Source organism: Fundulus heteroclitus, chromosome 8, assembly GCF_011125445.2.
Source record: "Fundulus heteroclitus isolate FHET01 chromosome 8, MU-UCD_Fhet_4.1, whole genome shotgun sequence".
Classification (NCBI taxonomy): Eukaryota; Metazoa; Chordata; class Actinopteri; order Cyprinodontiformes; family Fundulidae; genus Fundulus; species Fundulus heteroclitus.
In genome coordinates, this window is record NC_046368.1 from 26,366,988 (window position 1) to 26,388,072 (window position 21,085).

Below are 21,085 nucleotides of genomic sequence, written 5' to 3' on the forward strand. Positions count from 1 at the left end.
TTTGCTTTGTGAGTCAATGATAATTAAATGTTTGTTCTGGCACTCACTTTCCTCACACAGGATGTGTACTTCCATATGTACCATCACAGTTAAACAAAAGTGGGAAAGTGAATATGCTGATCTTAATGTATCTGTGTAAGTCATAGCTTTCATTTGCATCTGATAAAGTGTGTTTTATTATGACTCAGAGCTGCCTGTGAGAAATTGTTGGACTTTTATTTAAGACGGTGGACTTGCTTGTCTTGTGAACCACTCATGATGCTTTAGCTTAAAGGTTTTTATTTCCTTTTTTTTTTTTTTTTTTTGCTGAGATAGAAAACGCATAGAAACTTCATATTTCGAGCTAAGCTTCTTGATCTCTCTTAGTTGTATATTACCGGGACCACAGTATTGGTGAATGTCAATATAAAGATATTTGTTTTTAATCCCTATCCTGACCTCTTTTTTTCAGTCCAGAACAGCTTAACATGAAATACTGACCATTTTTGGGTAGTATTATTTTTCCCTGCTGAAAACGATAATCCGTGTATGTTGATGATGCACTACTGTACATATTTTTAATAACATATCATACATTAATTTAACATTGTAGTAGTGTTTCTGTTTTTAAAATGTTTAACCGTATTCAAATTTTGGTATCAGGTTGTAGTATTGAGAAGATTTTGTAACTAAGGAGTATAGCTTGTATAGCTGTATTTGTTACTATAAAGTCTAAATAATATACTATAACTTAAATTTAATATTTATAAATGGCATACTCTGTTGAAATAATTTAATAAGAGATATGTAAAAATATTACATTCTAACAAAAGCAAGGTTGATGCCAGCTGACTAAAGCTTGAGGAAACAAACATGCTCGTGTGCTTTAGTCTTCAGGCCGTTTATTTCTCTTTTAATTCTATTAATAGATTTGCATGTGTCATGTGTTTGACTTTGAATCTAGGTTTGTCAGTGCATCGCAGCAATTTATTTCGTCCCACAGTGGCAGCTCGCCTCACAGCTGTGATGATCGAGCTCAGTTGCAGGAGTGAAAAAGATTCATCATGGCTTCTTGTTGACATGGGTTAGGTTAAGGATGTCGGAAAAATTTGAATTAATAGCGTTGGGAATTAAACGAGTTTGATCTATTTTTTGCTTCTTCTTGCAGCCTACAAATGTAGCTGTGCTGAAGTCTGAAAAAAAAAATGCTTTTGACAGATTCAGATTACTTTGTTGATGCGAGGTAAAAATAAACTGCTCCTATTCAAAAAGTAGCTGTCACAAAAGCCCTTAGAAGGTATTTTTAGTTACTAAAGAAAGAGTTTGCAGTCTATTTGGAGTGCAACAAGGATTTGTTGAGGTGGAGAGTTTACATACACAGATCCGTTGCATCAGTTTAACATGTCTTCAAAAACACTGGCCTATTTTCTCCCGATCATCTCCCCCACTTAAAGCTTCACTAAACCAACGTGATTATCCCTCTTCATCTGCGGAGTCACTGCTGCTACAGCTCAGCTACAGAATGTCGGATGTAAGGAGGACAACTTGTATTCCATCAAACCCTCTTTTATTCCACAGTATTTCAGTAGCACAGTTTAGTGTATCCACAAGCGGTACTGGGTTTCATTAATACTGGTGGGAATGCTTCCTATGCTGAGGCGATGGCTAGAGGATGAAGAAATAAAAGGCTTGATTAGGCTGCAGTGTTGGAGCACTAATCAATAGTATGAAATCTGATGGTTTTTGAGCACATATGTACCAGATGTTGGTTTTCCCTGTCATGATGAACGATTCATGCTGTGTCCACTCTCCTGATGGGTGAGGCTAGCCCGAGTGAAAATGTGTTTCTAACTCAAATGAAAACGTTTCCACATGACTTAGGAACATGCTTTGAATTTTGACCCAGACAATGGTCAGAAGACCTCCAAAAACTTTTTTTATGATAGGACATCAGGAAAGATATGCCTAATCGCGAAGCAGAAGACCCTCCCGTCTGCATCCGCACACCTGACCCAAATAATGAGCTGCTGCTGAAAGCTTTAAAGTCTGCTAACATGTGGAGAACAGCCAGAACGGCCGGGTGACCCTCTTCATAGACAAGAGAAACACAGAACTGTTGTTCGGAGAAACTTTCCCATGCCAATGGACAAGAAAAACGAAATGCTGAGCGATGTTACCTGCTAAGCTAGCATTAGCACCTCCTTCGGGCAACGCTCCTCACTGTACTTTCTCCCTCACCCGTCTGCTGTTTACCTTGGTCTTCATTATGTGGTTTCTTCTCGAATGTTCTCTAAAAAAAACCTCTGAGACCTTCACAGAACAGCTGGATCTATACTGAGAATAATAATAAAAAAAAAAAACAAGACTTCATATAATAAATAATTGGCTTTTAAAGGCAAGATGTTGCACTGGATTTATTTAGGTTTATCAGAGTGCATTGATATAAATGCATTACAAACCTTCAGGTATTTGCTTGTTAAAAAAACAATTTTGCCTTTTTCTTTCATTTCAAAGTTATTTGGCAGTGCCACTGGCACAAAAACTGCAAGGTTCAGAGATGGTAAATGGCTTGTACTTGTATAGCTCTTTATCTAGTCTGACGCCCTTAAAGTGCTTTGCACCACAATCAGTCATCCACACCCTGACGGTGGTGAGCTATGTTAGGAGCCACAGCTGCCCTGGGGCAGGCTGCCATACATCGGCACCACCGGTACCTTTTGACCACCGCCAGCAGGCAGTGCGGGTGAAGTGTCTTGCCCAGGGACACAACGACTGAGATGGTCAGAGCGGGGGATTGAATCTTAATTTACCTGGAAATGGAACTAATCAGATGATAACTAGTTGATGCTTCTTTTATTTGCATTGTAAAATCTGGTGTAAAACCAACACTGTTATTACTGACATTATTTGTCACTGCACACAATAAAAAAAAAAAATTGGAATCTTATTGCACCATGTGAAAAAGCAATGATGTGATTCTACTGTAAGACTAGGATAATTGCTTAATTGTAAGCATGAATACTATTTTAGCCAAATCACTCCTAGATTTAGTATTGGTCCCATTTTAATACACAGTTTTTTTTTCTGTAAAAGCCTCAGAAAGCACCAAATCATTAAAAAGTGAGGTATCTTTGTAGCTTGTGACTCTCGCATCATGACATTGATGCTCTGCAGTGGTACCTGTAGGACCGGCTCTGCAGCACTGTCAACAGAGACATGAGGCCTGCCAGCTCATGTGTTTGAGCATCTTTGCAGTAGCCTCAGTGAATTAGATTGTTTTTGATCACTGCTGCAACACAGGCAGGGGGGCTGCACCACTGTCTGCCTGGTGCTGTTCTTTCCTTCCTGAGTGTCTTTCTTGAACATGAACGATTCTTGTTTCTCTAATTGTCGTAAATGGTGTTTTTACTCTTTATTGAAAATGTATACATTTTAAATATTTAGCTTTTAGTGAAATACTACAGAGATTCGATGTGGGATTTGTAGCATGCAAATTATTATTGAATAACATTTTAGTGAACTCTGCTGAAAATGGTTAGGGCTCCGAGGGGGTTTATGTAACAGCATGTCATTGGTTTAAGTCCATGACCTTGAAGTGGATCCATGTTCTTCCAGCTTTGTGCTTCCACTGCGGCCTCTAATCTGAAGCTATAAACCGTCATGCTAACCAAAGGCCCGCTTTTACATTAAAGTCTTTTTTTTTCTCTTGAGGTTAAAAGAGTTTCATTTATGAGTCACGCATTACTGATCACAGTGGCTCCCCTTGAGTCACAGTCCTGGAATAGCATGACCCGTAAATATAAAAGCATGAATGCTTTGCTCATATCATGTTTTTTGTTTGTTTGTTTGAGAGTGAACCAGAACATTATGTCACTTATTACTGTGGTGCCTTTTTTTTGCCACTGCTTCCTTGAGGACTGCGTCTCCCTGTAAATGGGTTTTATGGGTGTGCTCGTAAGAACACACATTAGCTAAGAAACAGAATGGCTTTCACTTAGTATTGTAGAAATAAAACGGCAATTAAAATAAATCAGATTTTATGCAATGAAATCAAGGTTATTGTACCTTGAAAACTCGACAGATTTCTTTTTTTTTATTACTTAATAGTACACTGAACCAGATACTTTATCCCTGACTCAGGTGGTATTGTGGTTCACAGGTAATATAAGTTCTAGGACTGGGGGTATAATGTAAAAAGGAAATCTCAAGCATGCTTCTAAAATTGATGTGGAAATGTGTACAATTGCATTATTGACTTCCACTTTTTCCCCTTTCAAGCTATGTCTTTATACATGTCATTCAAATGTTGTGAATCAAATAGTTTCAGACACTTTTTCCATGATTATTAACTGAAGAAGACCCTGTAGTACAAATTAAGCATTTCAGGAACAGAGCCCCACATATGACGAATGTGTGTAAGACTAAAACTCCAAATACATTCACTTGTCATTGCACTAGCGTTATCGGACATATTATTTAAGAATACAGCTATCAATTAGAGCATATTTATACCCAGTGTTTAAAAATCATTAACAAAAAATTGTTATAAATAAATCTAACTGAAATAACTTGTAAATTTGTGCTTTACCTTTCTAAGTTGATCTTGTTAACTAGCAACTATTAGGTAGTAATCTTTTACTTTCCTTTTACTCCAGAGTATAAACTCATCATGATATGGAGTCCCATTTCTCTTAGAGGTTCAGATCTTAACCCATGTCACAGCCATATTGTTGTATCACCATAAACATCTCATTTGTTTGTTTGACCCCTACCACAGTGTTATTAAGGGATTTGTGAATGATTGTAGTGCACAGAAACATTTTGATGGCCAAATCTTATTAACCCCAGTACCCCTGCTCTAATAACAGCGCCTCAATTTATTAAAGCTGACTTTAACAATCAGTTGTTCTTGGGAGCGCTTCAAGTCCTAATTAACTGATCTCTCAAACTCACCAACAGCTGGAAGAAAGTTAAAAACAATACTTTTAGAGGAACATTTACTATTACCACCTGATGGCATTAAAAGATAGATGCTGCTAAAGGACTGGGTCAGAAATAATGTTCCTGAATGCAGGAGAAAATGATCTGCTGTGAGCTCAGCTGGAAGCGGAGCATTGACCTACTTGAACTCCCTGATGGGTGATTTTAAAGTAAACTGTATTAAGATAAGCTACAGTTAAATTGTTATTCTGATGCTAGTCTGGCATTTTATTTCATTTTAAGCTGCTGATCAAAAAAGGAACATATTTTCCTGCCCAGCTGCAAACTGGTGCTGTTTTGTTTTTTGTTTTTTTTGTTTTTTTTGGTGCAAGGACCAGAACTTTGGCGGTGGAAACAAAGAACTGGTGCCAAATATGCACTAGAACCAGTTTAATTTCCAATAATCTCTTGACTGTAACACCTCTAGATTTATTTGACACATCCATAGTCCAGCATTTAATAGTGAACCCCATGCTGAGGCATGGCACCTTGACTCCAATATTCAGAACAATTAAACTTATGAATAAGATGAATAAGTGTCAACATAACTTTTTATAAGCATTTGTTCTTTTGTATTTAGTTATTTTCTCCTTTTTATATTTTTCTTATCCAGTGCCTCTTGTTTTTCTGCCTAATATGAGTTTCTGTGGTTTTTGCAGCTGTCGAACGAGCAACAGAAAAAGCCTAATCGGAAGTGGTCAGTCATCGGGTTTGCCACGACCCCACTCGCCGCTTTCTTCTCTTACAGGTGAGTTCATGTCCGACACACGTTCCCGTCAGCTAATGTGCGAGCTCCTGTTTCATCATTGTTAGGTTGTCCATGGAGGGGTCATAAATGCACTGTGTTCTCCAACAGGAATGCTGTCTCATTGTGTAGTACAAGGCAAAAAAATACCCCAAAAAATAGCTCAGAAAAATATACAGGTGATTTGTTTAGCAACAATGAGTACAGGTAGAAATGACACCTCTTGTCTGGGTTCTTATGCTTATTGCGTAATTGCCAGCAGAAAAATACACTGTAAAAATATAATAATCACACTTAGTATTATCAGGTTTTTACACGATGAAAACCTGCTTGGCACAAAATCAATGTGTGAGCATTAAGCTTAAGTAAGCATTGTTTGTATTGTTGAGTGTTCAGTGCTGTGGCTGAGAATTTAACGGCACAACGAATTAAAAAGACTGTGATTGTTTTGGGTGAGGAAATGGTGGCCTGCAGAGAGGAAATGCATGGGACCAGAGGGAGGGTGGCCTCATTTACCACAGGGCGTTTTATTTCCTGCCATTGCTTAGCAAACACATTGCTACAACTTGGAGTGTTTAGTCTGTGTTTTGACCTGATGAAGCAGCCTAGATTTTAACATGGATTCAGGCTCTGGAAGCTCCAGTGCTTCTACCAACGAATGTGTTCAGCTTTGGGATGACGTAACGCTGTGGCTGAGGCGTAATATTTATATCAAAGGTAAGAAGAACAAGTTTTTATGGCTGCCTTTCAACTAGATGCATGTTGAGGCATATAATCATTAATGGGTTAGCTCCGCGTTAAAACTTTGTTAGTCATGAATGCCTCCCTGAAAATCTATATATTTACTGAAATCAATAGATCAGAGGGAATTGTATGATCCTTTTGAAGTGACTTTTGAAGTGGCTGTCGTCAAGGTGCCGTTATTGTTAATTAATATTCATCCTGATAAAAGAGATTATTGTTTTTCATAACAGGAAAGGACATTGTTACCTTTGGTCTCTAAATTATGTGGTCCCTCCCAAAGTTAAATGGGTAGTGAAGGCTACTAAAGCACAAACTCTAGTACATAGAACTGCATTTATGTACATTAGTGCTGATTTGGATAGCAAACATTTTGGGGTTTAGGGCAGAATTCAGTCCGCTTTAACTTCTAACTTAGAAATTTTCTGAAAGCTTCTGGGGAAAATGATATTTAATCTTTGTTAAAGCACATTAAACTTTTGCTGCTGCACAATCCCACATTGCTAAATGAAGAGCAGTAGCCTTGGCAGAGAACACAGACTTTAGCCAATCCCACTGTTTGTAGAAATATGTGGTAAAATTGGAAATTAGGCACACACACACATACACACGCACTCACACATACATGTGTGTGTATATATATATATATATATATATATATATATATATATATATATATATATATATATATATATATATATATATATATATATATATATATATATATATATATAATATGCCTCTTGGTATAAATAAGATAATGCGCTAGCTGTTATTAGCTCACACACTACGTTTGTCACTGAAATTACGCAAGAATATTCCTACTTGTGACATGTCACCTGCACCGGTTCCTGGACTAGAGTATAGATTTTATTCCCAAGCACGACCTGATTCTGAACCGATATTCAGGCCGAGTCGGACCCGGATGTCACGCAGGACAGTCTGGTGCGGGTCGGATTCCGGTCAGGCCCTTAGATTTTTTCTTTACTCTAATGCGATGTGAACCCATCCTGCAGCTGTGGGAGTGGGGACAGATGCTCTGCTCTGCACATGACTTGCCCAACATGCACATCTGGACCAGACCTGGCCTAAGCCAGGGTTCGCTGTGGAGTGTGATTAAACCTAGTGTTCCTTGGGTGCGCTGTCAGTGTGGTGATGTGTGCCAAAGCGACTAAAAACAAATCTACCAACCTTTTTATGTGTTATTGGGGAATTTATGGGAAAGCAACCAATTGTTCTGCCACTAGTGTTTTGAGGCAGCTGGGAAGGGGCTGGTGTGAGACTGCGGTGAAGTTGGTTTTGGGTTGGATTGAATATTCGCACTCCGCGGCTTTAACAGCCAGCCAGCAGACAGAGAGCGGCAGCTCCAGATCAGGCTCCCTGTGTCGACCTGAACAGGATGCAGACGCCGCTGACGCCGCGTAGCGTGAATGTCCACTCTCCAACCTAGAACGAACTTCACCGCGGTTGCTGTGAACTTCCTTCTCTGCCTTCCCTCGTATTGAAACCTGCCTCCTGCAGTCAGAGCAAATAGATGATCAACCATGCTTCATGTCCACATTACAAATGAATCATGATGCACAAAGCTGCCAGTGATCCCGCCTGGATTACAAAGCAGGAAATACATATAGTATATAACTAGACCGATCCTGTCCTCCACTGCGTTGGCAGAGCCGGTTTCAGGCTTTACTGAGTCAACGCCTTGAGTCAGCAGCTCAAACTGGTAATTCTCAGCCCCACTGGGCTCCACAAAGCCTTCCTCAACCTAAGGTGATGGGGTGGGGAAAAAATCCTCCACCTCAAAAGACCAAACCGTGTTGTAACTACCAGCATAAGGCACTTTTAGTTTTTTTTTTTAACTCTGCTCATGCTCCATCATTCAATATGGCACATCAAGTTTGCGGGTGCATCCTCACCAAGCTGACCACAGCTCCCTCCCCACCATTCCCGCGTACCACCGCACCAATGTGTTATACTAAAAATACGGCACTTTTACTTGAAAATGGTTGTATGCTATTGTTTGACTTTAACAAATTTGAATTCCTTACGCTTCTGTACTACCTAATGTTGACATTCAGGTTTCAAGTTCTGCCATGTCATTGCATTTCTACTTCTGATGTTGTGTCTGTTTTATTTAAAGCTGTAGCAAGCACAGTTTTGTTTTTGTAGGCATTTTATTTAAAAACAAAGCTCACTTTATCTTATTTTGACCGATTGTATTAGTTTACCTAGGGCTTTCATAAAGAATCAAATATATTCAATTACGTTTTCACTAAAACGTTGCTCTTGGATGAATGGATATGGTGTATTATTCTTCTATTAATTGCTTGGGGAAAGTAGTACAAAAGACACATGAATAGAGAGCACTTACTATCCCAAACCAAGTACCTGTGCAATCTGAAAATATGCAAAACAATGGGCCTTCTGTTGATGAGCTTTTGTTGACCACCGGGACTTGGACAACAAGCAGTGATTGTTATACACTTCCTTGCTCTTTAGCCAAGTTTCTAACTCTTATAAATTTAAATTACTGCAAGATAGCAGAGCAGTTTCTGTAAAACACAGTTTTATTATTGTAAAGCAAAAATACAATATTAGAGATTAGTACAGTTTAGCATCACTAAACAGCAGACTCCACATGTATTCCCTGGAGAACCTACATTAACTAGATTTCTAAAAGTCTGTCAACTTATCCAAATCTAGCATGTCCCAAGTCAGACAGAAGTTAAAAGCTCTAAAGGATGAAAAGGAGCAACTTTGCTTTACTGTCTCCACCCTTTCCTGCAATCTATTGAAATTCTCCATGCCTCCCATCCTGAATGAACTATAGTTATGTCACAAAATGTTTTGGAAAATCCGTCTGAATTTTGAATCATCTTCTGTCAGTAGTAGGATTCACACCAGAGAGTGTTTTTGTCTATGTAACCTGGTTGCATTTAGTGTTGGGCACTGATTTAAGTTTCTTACTGCTTCCTCACTGGTTAGTGCTGGTAAAGCTAAAAATCATTTGATTCCAGGTCGACACCTGATTGATTTCTGCATTAGTCCTCCCAGTATTAAGGTCTTTAAAAAAAACTATTCGAAGTTCAGATCTAAGACTGTTTTACTCCCTGTGATTAATGCTTAGTTAGTTCTGCGCACATTAACTGTGTTATGGTAGAGATGCTTGGTATTGATTTCTCAAACATCAATGTCGTAGTTGGTTACTGGTACAGTATGATTAAAACGTTTAATAATTAAACTTATAACTTTGCATTCTCCTTGTTTTAAAGGGGAGATATCATGCGAAATCCACTTTTTTAGCCACTAATTAGATTTTGTTGTGTACTTTGAGTCTCTGGGAGTGCAGAAAATTTGTCCAGGAGCTGCATAGATATTTATTTTCTGTTCAGGTCATATTTTTCAAGCTGTTAAGTTTTCTCTGTTTTCTATTAAATTTTTAGAACAATTACATCACAGTATTTGCTGTGGAGCTCCTAAACAAGGTTGTGGACTTCCACTTTAGCAGTCTCACAACCCTGCAATTTTTATACTCGGAGATTTTATAGTCTAAGCTGAAGGATGGTGAAGCTACAAGTGGATAAGTCACCGGTTGTTCATTATACCATTCACCTGCATATTACACAAATGGCCAAATGGGGTGGAGTGGCACACACTGCGACCTGAAGGGGGCGGGATGTGAAGTGCCTCCTTTAAATTTAAAGAGACGGTACCAAAACAAGTTGCTCTCAAATGCAGCTCAGAACAGGGGTAGAAAGGGGGAACGTGGAGGTGAATTAACAAAGAGTTCAGACCAAAGCATTGCAGGTTCTCTTTATATAGACCACAACTGAATGATTTCAATGTGAAAAGGAAGAACTGAAAAGCAAATGTCAATATGCCTTTAAACTTCATTGGGTATTTTTTTATTTGCCATCCAAATGAATAAACATTTACAAAAACATGGAATTTTTTAATATTTTTGGCACAAATTAGTCCAGCTGAGATCATCTGGATCAGATAATCACTAAAATAGATCCGTCATATTTTCTTAGAGTTTTTGTTTGTTTAGAAACTTAAATTAACTTAAATTAAATAACATTTTTGCTTGCTTTACTTTTGCTGTGCGGTTTGTGACATTGATCTGTTTTACTTCTAACTGAATCTGAGTCCAGTGATTGTGTTTTCTGACTGCAAATAGTTTCTTTGTAAATGTGTTTCATCTCCTTTTCTGTGTTTTTGTTCTTGCAGGAACAAGCCCACAAGACAGCCCAAGAAATTTCTCCCCCAGTGCCTCTGCTCACTTCTCTTTTGCACGAAGGTAAGAGGACCCATGATATGATTATATATTTTAAAAATAAACCCTGGGTTGTAGCCATTTAGTCAAGAAACATTAGTCTTTTTCAAAATGCCATCAGTCATGAAATTTTGTACTTTTTTTTTATTATAATCCACAGTCATTGCCACAGAGCAGACAGGTAACGTCAAGTTAGGCTTTCACTTGTCCTAAATAGAATATAAGAACACATTAATCCCACATTTGTCTGGAGTTCCCTCCATGATTCACTCCCTGCTTCACAAGTTTTTCACTTTAACACTGCCGTTCTATTCATTGAGTCATCTACGTTTTGTGCTACATTTATGAACTTTTAGTTTTTATTATGTTTTGATTTAACTAATAGGTTTCATTAAGAACAGTACTATAGAGGCACACGATCCATCACCAACTGTGTTGACCATTCAGGATTTAGAAGTTTTCTCATGTTTCGATTACAAACATGGGAGAGTCTTGTTTAAAGCTAAGCATGTTGAGTTTGTATACATTCAAAGCTGTTAACCTCTCACCCTGAGACATTTTAAAGAGGCCTTTGTGTTAGCAGTTGAGTCATTTATGTTGTTGTTGTTTTGCTGTTTTGTGACAGGACTGATGGACGCCGCTGGTCCCTGGCCTCCCTGCCCTCCTCTGGATATGGAACCAACACACCCAGCTCCACAGTCTCTGTAAGCACTCAGACACTCTCTCTGCTGGACACAACATGGAATACATTGCCATACATTGTTAATAATACATAATAACAAGGAAAAGCTACTGAATGACAAAAGTGAGTCAACACTTTTGCCCGATAGTGTACATTTTATTGTGAAGCAAACAACAAATAGGACAAACTAATAGAGAACTATTTCTATTCAGTGCACAACTGTTCGCCCTACTTAAAGTCAGTACTTTGCAGAGCCACCTTTTGATGCAGTTCCATCTGCAAGTGGCTTTGGATCAGTTTCTATGAGCTCATCACATCTTGCAGCTGGGTACTTTTGCACATTCCCCAAAGCAAAACTGCTCTAGCTCCTTTATGTTTTTTGGTTGTGAACAGCAATCTTCAAGTCTGAACACAGATTCTCAGTTAGATTAAGGTGTGGACTTTGACTAGACCATTCCAGCACATGTAAATGTTTCCCCACTTGAGTAACCTCTGTCTCAGGCTCAGATTATAAGCAGACTGATGCAGGTTTTGCTCAAGAACATCCCTATATTTAGCACCATTCATCTCTTCCTCGTCCCTGCTGCTGAAGAACACCCCACAGCATCATGCTGCCATCACCATGTTCATCCATGGTGATGACGTGCCGTTATCCTTGGTGACCGTAAAAGTTCAGTTTTATCTCATCTGACTAGAACACCTTCCTTCGTGCATTTGTGGAGTTGTCCATGTGCTTTTTTTTGGTAAACTCGAAACCTGCCTTTTTATTTTTAACACTGAGTAATGTTTTTTTTTCTCACCACTCTTCCATAAAGCCCAGCTTTAGGAGCCATACACTTTAGGAGTGTGTGGCTTATTTTGGTCCTGTAGAGAGATCCTCCAGTCTCTGCTGAGGAGCTCTGCAGCTCCTTCAGGCTTACCTTTGGTCTCTGTGCTGTCTCTCTGATTAATGCCCTCCTTGCCTGGTCTGTGAATTTGGTAGGCGGCCTTCTCTTTGTTGTGGTACCATATGCTTTCCATTTGAAGAAGATGGGTTTGATGGTGCTCCAGGGGGACATCAAAGATTTGGATATTTTTTTATTTTTTTGTATCCCTGTCTGGACTTTTACTTCTCCACGACTTTGTTCTGGAGTTATATGGAGAGCTCCTTAGTCTTCATGGTGTGATGCCTCTTAGTGATGCTGCCTTTCAGGAAAGCTGTCTATTCATTTGTGCTCATCTCTTTAGTCCCACAGTTTACAGCCATGCAGATGGTAAGGTAAAATAGACAGAAACTGAGCCAAGTTAAGTGTGGTAGCAATGCCGCATCTCTCCCCCTCCCCCTCACCATAAATCAGATTAAATACAGAAAAAAAACACTTGTCGTAGTGTTGCAGGTACATGCTGCAGGCAGCTCAGATCTGTTGCTAAACCACAACAGAGCTACCTGCAGCAGCAACATGTGAACTCATACAGATGTCTGCTACTCACCACAGCTCATAGAAAAAGCATCTAAGGGACTGTTTTGGAACAATAATCTTACCTTTTATCTCATTGAACTGGCTTAATAGTCACCATATAACAAACTTTGACAAAGATTTGACAGGTTATGCAATTTGCTCTCCCATATTCTAACATAAGCAGGCGCCCAGAATGGTGGCTGTATAGTAAAGGTTGCTAAAGCTCTACCTCAGTGTCAAAACTACAGCAGCATATAACAGATTTTCTATTGCAGGTTTTAGTTTAGGTGCGGTTTTCTCTTGGTAGATTTTCATTTCCATACACTTTCCATTTTTTGATGGATTTAACTGTGCCCTGCTTTAAACTTTAAACCCTGCTTTAAACATCTCCACAAGTTTCTCCCTGATGAGTCTACTTTATGTTAATCATTATTGCTTTCTGACAAACCGCTGACCTTCACAGAACTGCTGCAGTTATTTGGAAATTCACTGACAAAGGCAGACTCAACTTACTACTTATTTGACTTCTAAGGGCATCATAATTGAATTTTCTAAGGAAACACGTTTTTATTTTTCTTCAAGATAGTTCATTTACGTTTCTGTTTTCATCCATTCCTGCTTTATATATCAGTTGGGTTAATTGGATAAATGTTGGTTCTGTTTCCATATTAGACGGATCTTTTTTTTTTTCCAGGTAAGAATAAACAGTGCCTGAAGACTAAATATTTTTCTCTAATTAATAAAATAAAATATTAACAGTTAATGTAATCTACTTTAAATACACATCGATTAATTTCAAGCAATAAAACAAGGAGGCACCACTAAACTATGCCTTACATTAGATAAAATGGAAACAAGCTGGAATGTCAAACATTGCATTAATAATTAATACATTGATTTGCAATGTCAGCTTTATTAATGTAAAACCCCAAATTGAGTGGACAAGTCAGCCTGTAGCTGTCAACATGTTAAGAAAGGAAACATAGCAGGCTACTATTTTCTATACGAAGCTGCAACGTCAACTATTTTTTTAATTATATAATTATATTTTTTATAATTGTATAATAATAATATTTATAATTTTTTTTAAATATATACATCAAATATAGTAAAAAAAAGGCCAAACATTATGTAAAAATGTATATTGTGAAGCAAATGAAAAGGGCATTCAATCTTTTTGTAAATAAACTTGTATTTATATACACTTCATTTAAAAAAATTATACACTCTGTTTTCGTAATAGTTCTTTATACAAAATGAGTAGAACATTGGGAACACTTTATTTATTTAGATGATTTTCTACTTTATGAAGGCTACATTAATAACAGTATCAAAATTGAAATTCTTTTAAAATTGTATTTCAAAAAGAACTGTAATACTGACAATAATTGTCAATAAATCAAGTGACTTTATTATTATTTAAAGTAAACGGAGCAAAGTAAACAGAGCTGAACAGAAACATTGGTTTAAAAATGAAGTTTTGTTTCAAAGATCAATCACTTAATCCCCCCACACAAGCAGCCCTGTTTACCATACAAACCATGGCGAGGTATTGATATTCCCTAAAAAATGACAAACGAGTCAAAAACAGGCAAAATAGTGGCACAGTATTTATTCTTACAAACAAAAACACCATCTTTTTTTTTTTTTCCTTTTCATGTTGAATGTATATTTGTTTCATTTTCAGTCATCCTGTTCATCACAGGAGAAGCTTCACCAGCTGCCCTTCCAGCCTACGCCTGATGAACTGTGCTTCCTCTCCAAGCACTTCTGCACTGAGAGCATCTCCGGGGATGAATGCTGCAGAACGACGACCATGCGACCCCGCTCACGCAGTCTCAGGTATCAAAAAACCTCTTTATCTTTATTTCACAAAGACCTACTATTCTTGGCACTGCATGAAAAGACGCTTAATATCACAATGTGATGGGTTTTCAGCCCTGGAAGGTCTCCATCCTGTTATGACCACGAGATCATCATGATGAATCATGTCTACAAGGAGCGGTTTCCCAAGGTAAGGGCCTTCTAAAAAACGATGTTTAGAAGGATTAAAAATCTCCTGCATCGCCACAAAAACGCTCTACCCCTCCTCACTGCAGGCCACCGCTCAGATGGAGGAGAAGATTCAGGAAATCATCCGCAGCAACTCTCCGGAGAGCGTCCTCCCCCTGGCAGATGGCGTGCTTGGCTTTGCCCACCACCAGATAATTGAACTAGCCCGGGACTGTCTGGAAAAGAGCCGGCTTGGTCTCGTTACCTCCAGCTACTTCTGCGAACTCACTGACAAGCTAGAGAAACTTGTTCAAGAGGTTAGTGCACCTCTGCAAATGTAAAGTTTTTGGAGGAAAATGTATTTCGCCTTTTGCACGTTACAGACTAAGTTCTTGTTTTATACTCACAACTGAGTTATGTTTGAATCAAATCATGATTTTCTAAAAAGGACAAAATGTATTCTCAAAAATAATTTCTCCATTCCCTATAGGGTATTCTTTGTTTTCATAAAATTGTCTCTGATTAAAAGTCTCATCTCTTGTCCTGTTGGTTGCTCTGCAGTCCACAGAGAGGTCAGAAAGTGAGGAGGTAGACTTCATCAAAGAGCTGGCAAAGAAGATCCTGATTGTGATAGCTCGCCCTGCTCGACTGCTGGAGTGCCTGGTACGTCTTGTATCTCTAAACCACATACACTCTGTACATTGACATATTTTCTGCGATTTAAAAAAAGCTGTGTTTATTTTTCAATAAAAATGTAGGACCAGTATACAGCACCCCCTTGTAAAAGCTGTGTAAATAGCTTTAAAATGAATTCTACCCGTATTGTACCCTAAGCTCGTGCTAAAAGGTGTATTTTTTTTTGCTGTGGAGAAAAATATTTCACATTAGAAAACAATTTGCCATCCATCCATCGATTGTCGTTTCCTTGCTGAGTTGCAGGGGCTGGTGCCTGTCTGTAGCAGTTGTTGAGCGAGAGGCGGGGTAGAGCACTGACAGGTTGTCAGTCACAGGGCAACACAGAGACACACAGTATAGACAACATTTTATACTCTGTATAAATAAAGCTAATTTGAAATGTGTATTTTACTTTTTTTATTTGGTCAATGTGTCCAGAAACCTTTTATTGGTAAGTCCTGATTTCCTGGTTTCTTGGGGAACCAATGTGAAGACATAGAAGCTAATTTACTATAGCCAATTTTCAGATTGGGAACAACATGCTAATTTAGTGAAATAAGCGTGTGTTGATCTTGAGTCTGAGGAAAAAAGCTCTTCCAGTGATGAACCCACCTCTTATTTTGAACGAGAACAATACTAAACATTTGCAAAAACTGTAACGAGCACAAACAAGACTAACTCATGACCCAAATCTATCTTACCCTCATGCACAGTGAGGAGCATAATATGGCAGGTTAAAAAATAAATGCAGAAAGCTCTTTGTTAGAAAAATTCACCAAAGAGTGTCATTCTGGTATCATAAAGACACCATAACCATTTATTTTATGTAGCCTTTGATATTATCTTTACCAAATGTGGCAATAATTATGGAGGGCATTTTTTGATGTTTTATCAAAGATAATTGTTGTCTTTGCCATTTTTATCAAACAGTTTTAATGCATTAATTTGGAAATAAAACATAGTATTGCTTACTTTAGCCTGATACAGATATACAGAGTGTAAACGAATGACATGTGATATATATATATATATATATATATATATATATATATATATATATATATATATATATATATATATATATATATATATATATATATATATATATATATATATATATATATATCATATGCCATTCGTTTACACTCTGTATATCTGTAATATAACTGGCTCATTGGATGTACTGTACTCTTAAAGGAACATGGCGCAAGTTCCAGAGTATTTGCAGAAGTGTGCCCCCTCTGGCGTCAAGTTGAAATTACATCAGTGTTTCTTGCCCATAAGAGCATGTATGGGTAAGAAAAAAATCAACCTCTGAACTTGCGCAATGCTCCTTTAACTTCCCCTAATGTTCACACCGGATGTATATTTTATTTTTAGTTGCCTCATCTTTGAAGCTTTATGCATTAGTTAAGCTTTCATTAATAATAAAAAATGTGATTATTGTTAAATATTTAGATTATTGGCAAAATAAGAAAGTTGCATAACGTAGCATTCCAGCTTCCCAATGTACTGTAAAAGTCTAATACCGAATACTAAAGTGGGTCACTGTGTTTGCAGGAGTTTGACCCAGAGGAGTTTTACCACCTTCTGGAGGCAGCTGAAGGACACGCTAAAGAAGGCCAGGGCATCAAATCGGACATCCCTCGTTACATCATCAGCCAGCTGGGACTCACCCGAGATCCTCTAGAAGGTACAGGAAGATCCCAGTGTTTCATTATTATCAGTACTAATATAATCTGATACGAATGGTCTCATTGATATTTAGCTGTTCTAATAAGTAATTGAAAAGGTCAACTGAGCCTGTCATTTTTGGATATGTGTCATTTCTGGATATGTAATCCTTTATAACATCCAGTTAAGTCGATGTTTATGCTAAGGCATCCATTTAGTCTTTATCCTGTAAGAGTAAAATCAAGTGTTGTTCCTGTTGCATTTAGTCTCTATATGAATGAACAGTGGAATTTAGTCTTGAAGTAACCCAAAAAACAAACAGGCCATTTAGCTAATGGCCCTCTGTTTCTGCAAATTCAGTAACCAACAACATTCATTATGACTAATTAGAAAAGAATGGCCTCCCCACAGACCCGAAACAGATCGACACAAGCTGGCGCACCAGCGAGGCTCCATGTACTCTACCCCTGGGTATTTCCTGAGTTTGCTTTAAGCACCATCTCAGGTGCTTAAAGCAAACTCTGTGGAGGGACAGATGTTAAATAGCAGTGTGTTTACAGGCTGTCTGCTGAGTATGCGTCGTAGTTCACGTTGTTGCGCGCAAAACAAAAATGTAAACTCGCTAGATGGTTTCTAATGAGCATTTGTTCCAGAGTGGGGATTTTCAAAATGGCTGTTAGACATGTTTGTGTTGCCAGATTTGATTTCCACTCCATTTATTCTAAATTCAGGATATCTTGGAGTCAGCAGCTCAGAGCTAATTAGTGAATTAAGTCTTAAGTCTTTTAAATGTGCTGATTTCTTAGCATTCAAGTTGCATTAAATGCAGAACTGCTATGCAGACATGTTTGTGGGCCTCGCTTGAAATGGCGTGTGTTTTATAAACGTTAAATAGCGGACTGAATTAAGCCATTTTATTGTTTTCTTTGGTTTTTTTTAATCTTTCATAGAAATTTCACATCTGACCAGTAGTGACAGCGGCATTGCAGAAACTCCAGAAACAGATGAGTCTGTAAGTTCTTAGAAGTTGAATACCGTATTTATTTATATCATGTTTAGTGCAGATTTCTTTAATATTTTACCTTTGTCCCATCAGTCTCAGAGTCTCAGCACAGTCTTGCGGTCCCGGAGGAAACCCTGCGAACTGGACTTTGAGATGATGAAACTCATCAGCAACGGTGCCTATGGGTAAGGAAGCGTGACCTCGCTGTCTTAAGAACTAACAGACTGCAGGAAAATAAAACATTTTTGTCACATTTCTGAAAATAAACCATTTTGTCCGGCCTCCAAAGCTTATTCGCCAGCTGACTGTTGCACTGTTTACTCCACAGAGCCGTTTATTTAGTTCGGCACAAGGAAACTAAGCAGAGGTTCGCCATGAAAAAGATCAACAAGCAGAATCTGATGTTGAGGAATCAGATACAGCAGGCCTTTGTGGAGAGAGACATCCTCACCTTTGCTGAGAACCCCTTTGTTGTGTCCATGTACTGCTCCTTTGAGACGCGCCGGCACCTGTGCATGGTGATGGAGTATGTCGAAGGTCAGCTGCAACCGAAGGCAGTGTGCTGAGAACAAAGCTTCCTGTTTTCCTTCCACAGTATGTTTATTTTCACTGATTTTTGTATTTTCTCCTCAGGCGGAGACTGTGCCACCCTTTTGAAAAACATGGGTCCCTTGCCTGTGGATATGGCCAGAATGTATTTTGCAGAAACCGTTCTGGCGCTGGAGTATCTTCATAACTACGGCATTGTCCACAGGGATCTCAAGCCTGACAAGTAAGAACTTTGCAATCAGGCAAATAGTTGCTAATTATTAGTAAACTGAATCGACTGGGAATTGCTAAAGTATTCATTCCTCTTGAATTTTTTCAACTATTGTCACATTACAACCATAAACGTCAGTCTACTTAATTTGGATTTCATGTGATAGACCAGCATAAATTGGAGGAAAATGTATGATGTGCATTTGTATTGAGCTGCTCTGAGTCAATAATTGGTAGAACCTCCTTTCTCTGCAGCTACAGCTATGACTACAGTGCTAAAGTATGTTTCTACCAATTTTGCACATCTGGAAACTGAAATATAAGACCATTCTTTGCAAAATGGCTTAAGCTCTTTAAGTATGTGTGGAGAGTTTGTGTGAACATCGATTTTCAAGTCAAATCACAGAATGTCAGCTGGATTTAGGTCTGGAATTTAACTGGGCCATTTTACCACATGAGTATGCTTTGATCTAAATGTTTAAGATCATTGTCCTGCTGGAAGGTGAACCCCCACACTGGATGCCAGACTTTTTTTTTTTATCCTTGAACAGCATTTCTTCCAGCATTGACCTAATTATGTCTCCATCCATCTCCCCATTATATCTGACCAGCTGTCTAGTCCCAGCTGCAGAAAACGGTCCAACTTTGTGTTAATATATGCAATAAAATCCCAAATAAGTGCATTAACATTTTTGGTTATATCATTACTAAAACTGAAAAAAATTCAAGAGGTATGGATAATCTGCAAGCCCTTGTTTTTGTATTGGTTTAATTAGTAATATAATACATAGAAATGTTCTGATTATAACGCTTACATATAGTGACAGTCATCAATTTTGAAGGTTTTATTTTTTTTTTTTTTTTTCAATCTGTCCTTCCTTTCTGACAGTCTGCTGGTGACCTCCATGGGGCACATCAAACTGACTGACTTTGGTCTCTCTAAAGTTGGTCTGATGAACATGACCACTAACCTGTATGAGGGACACATAGAGAAAGATGCCAGGGAGTTCTCAGATAAGCAGGTGAATGTCTCCTAACTCTATTCATGCCCGGTTTGACCTCATACTCTTCCACTCATCAATATATGGATTTCTTTATGCTTTCTGTTCATTGTAGGTATGTGGAACCCCGGAGTACATTGCCCCAGAGGTGATCCTGAGACAAGGCTATGGGAAGCCCGTTGACTGGTGGGCTATGGGCATCATCCTCTATGAGTTCCTTGTGGGCTGTGTGCCTTTTTTTGGAGACACGCCAGAGGAGCTATTTGGACAGGTCATAAGCGGTCAGTATTACCAAAGGTTTTTTTCTGCTAATATTCTGATTCATACTAAACTCTATGGAACTAAATAATTAGTTCTCTAATTGCAATTAGTCAGTGCTTACATTGATTGGTGATAGATCAGTTGTGCCCATATCAAGGCATTGAGAGCTACGAACCTGCAACTTTTAGATGTATCCCTTCTCCACAACTCCTGAAGTGTGTGAGTGGCTCGGTGGCAGGAGTCTGCAGAGCTGAATGTCTCATTGCTGATGAGAGAATTCAGGTGTGTTGAAGCAGGGATGCATCTAAAAGTTTCAGGATAAAAGCCTGGACAAGAGATTTGGTGCAGGGTTTGGGATCAAAAGTTGAGACACTATTTCATGAAATACACAAAGCTCATTAAATGTGATTATTCCCATAAACAGTCTTATCCCTGATAAGACTGTCAAGTAATGAGCTACAGCTGAAAATTTTTAATTTTTACGCTAATTTTAGCTTCCATTATATTGGATTGTTGACGAAACAATTTTCCATGTTGGACTGTTATAAATAAGAGAAGGCAGAATATAAAGCAATTGTCCTTGTCGGTGTCAAGAGCTTCACATCCATGTTGATTTTATTTTCTAAATGCTCTCCTAATAGTCCAACAAATAATCTGATGAATGGAGTTTTGGTATAATCTATGCAATGACCTTAGAGATGCACTAATCAGCATTTTGTAGCCTATTTATTATATTCTGTCTCTGTAAATACAGATTTTTTTATTGATTCCAATTTCTTGAGAAAAAATTTATCAGTCTGTAAGAAAATTTAAGAACAGCAATACATTTTTTAATTTTTGCCTTTAGCATTACTTACTTATATTAAGTGGAGAAGTGA

The 21,085-nt window shown here is 38.2% G+C and overlaps 1 protein-coding gene across 16 annotated transcripts in view; it reads left to right on the top strand.

Annotated features, from left to right (window-relative positions):
* mast4 (microtubule associated serine/threonine kinase family member 4) overlaps positions 1-21,085 on the top strand; it is a 120,757-nt gene that overhangs the window by 80,418 nt on the left and 19,254 nt on the right. For 10 of the 16 annotated variants that reach the window (XM_036140465.1, XM_036140462.1, XM_036140464.1 and 7 more), the window contains 15 exons: positions 5,619-5,707; positions 10,676-10,745; positions 10,882-10,902; positions 11,347-11,425; positions 14,530-14,684; positions 14,781-14,856; positions 14,942-15,151; positions 15,396-15,497; positions 17,070-17,202; positions 18,134-18,195; positions 18,280-18,371; positions 18,515-18,723; positions 18,820-18,958; positions 19,835-19,967; positions 20,062-20,227. In XM_036140465.1, the coding sequence (XP_035996358.1) occupies positions 5,619-5,707; positions 10,676-10,745; positions 10,882-10,902; positions 11,347-11,425; positions 14,530-14,684; positions 14,781-14,856; positions 14,942-15,151; positions 15,396-15,497; positions 17,070-17,202; positions 18,134-18,195; positions 18,280-18,371; positions 18,515-18,723; positions 18,820-18,958; positions 19,835-19,967; positions 20,062-20,227 (1,736 nt within the window). The remainder of the gene's footprint in view (positions 1-5,618; positions 5,708-10,675; positions 10,746-10,881; positions 10,903-11,346; positions 11,426-14,529; positions 14,685-14,780; positions 14,857-14,941; positions 15,152-15,395; positions 15,498-17,069; positions 17,203-18,133; positions 18,196-18,279; positions 18,372-18,514; positions 18,724-18,819; positions 18,959-19,834; positions 19,968-20,061; positions 20,228-21,085) is intronic. The other 6 variants (XM_021309069.2, XM_012849719.3, XM_012849722.3 and 3 more) reach the window with 3 other exon arrangements.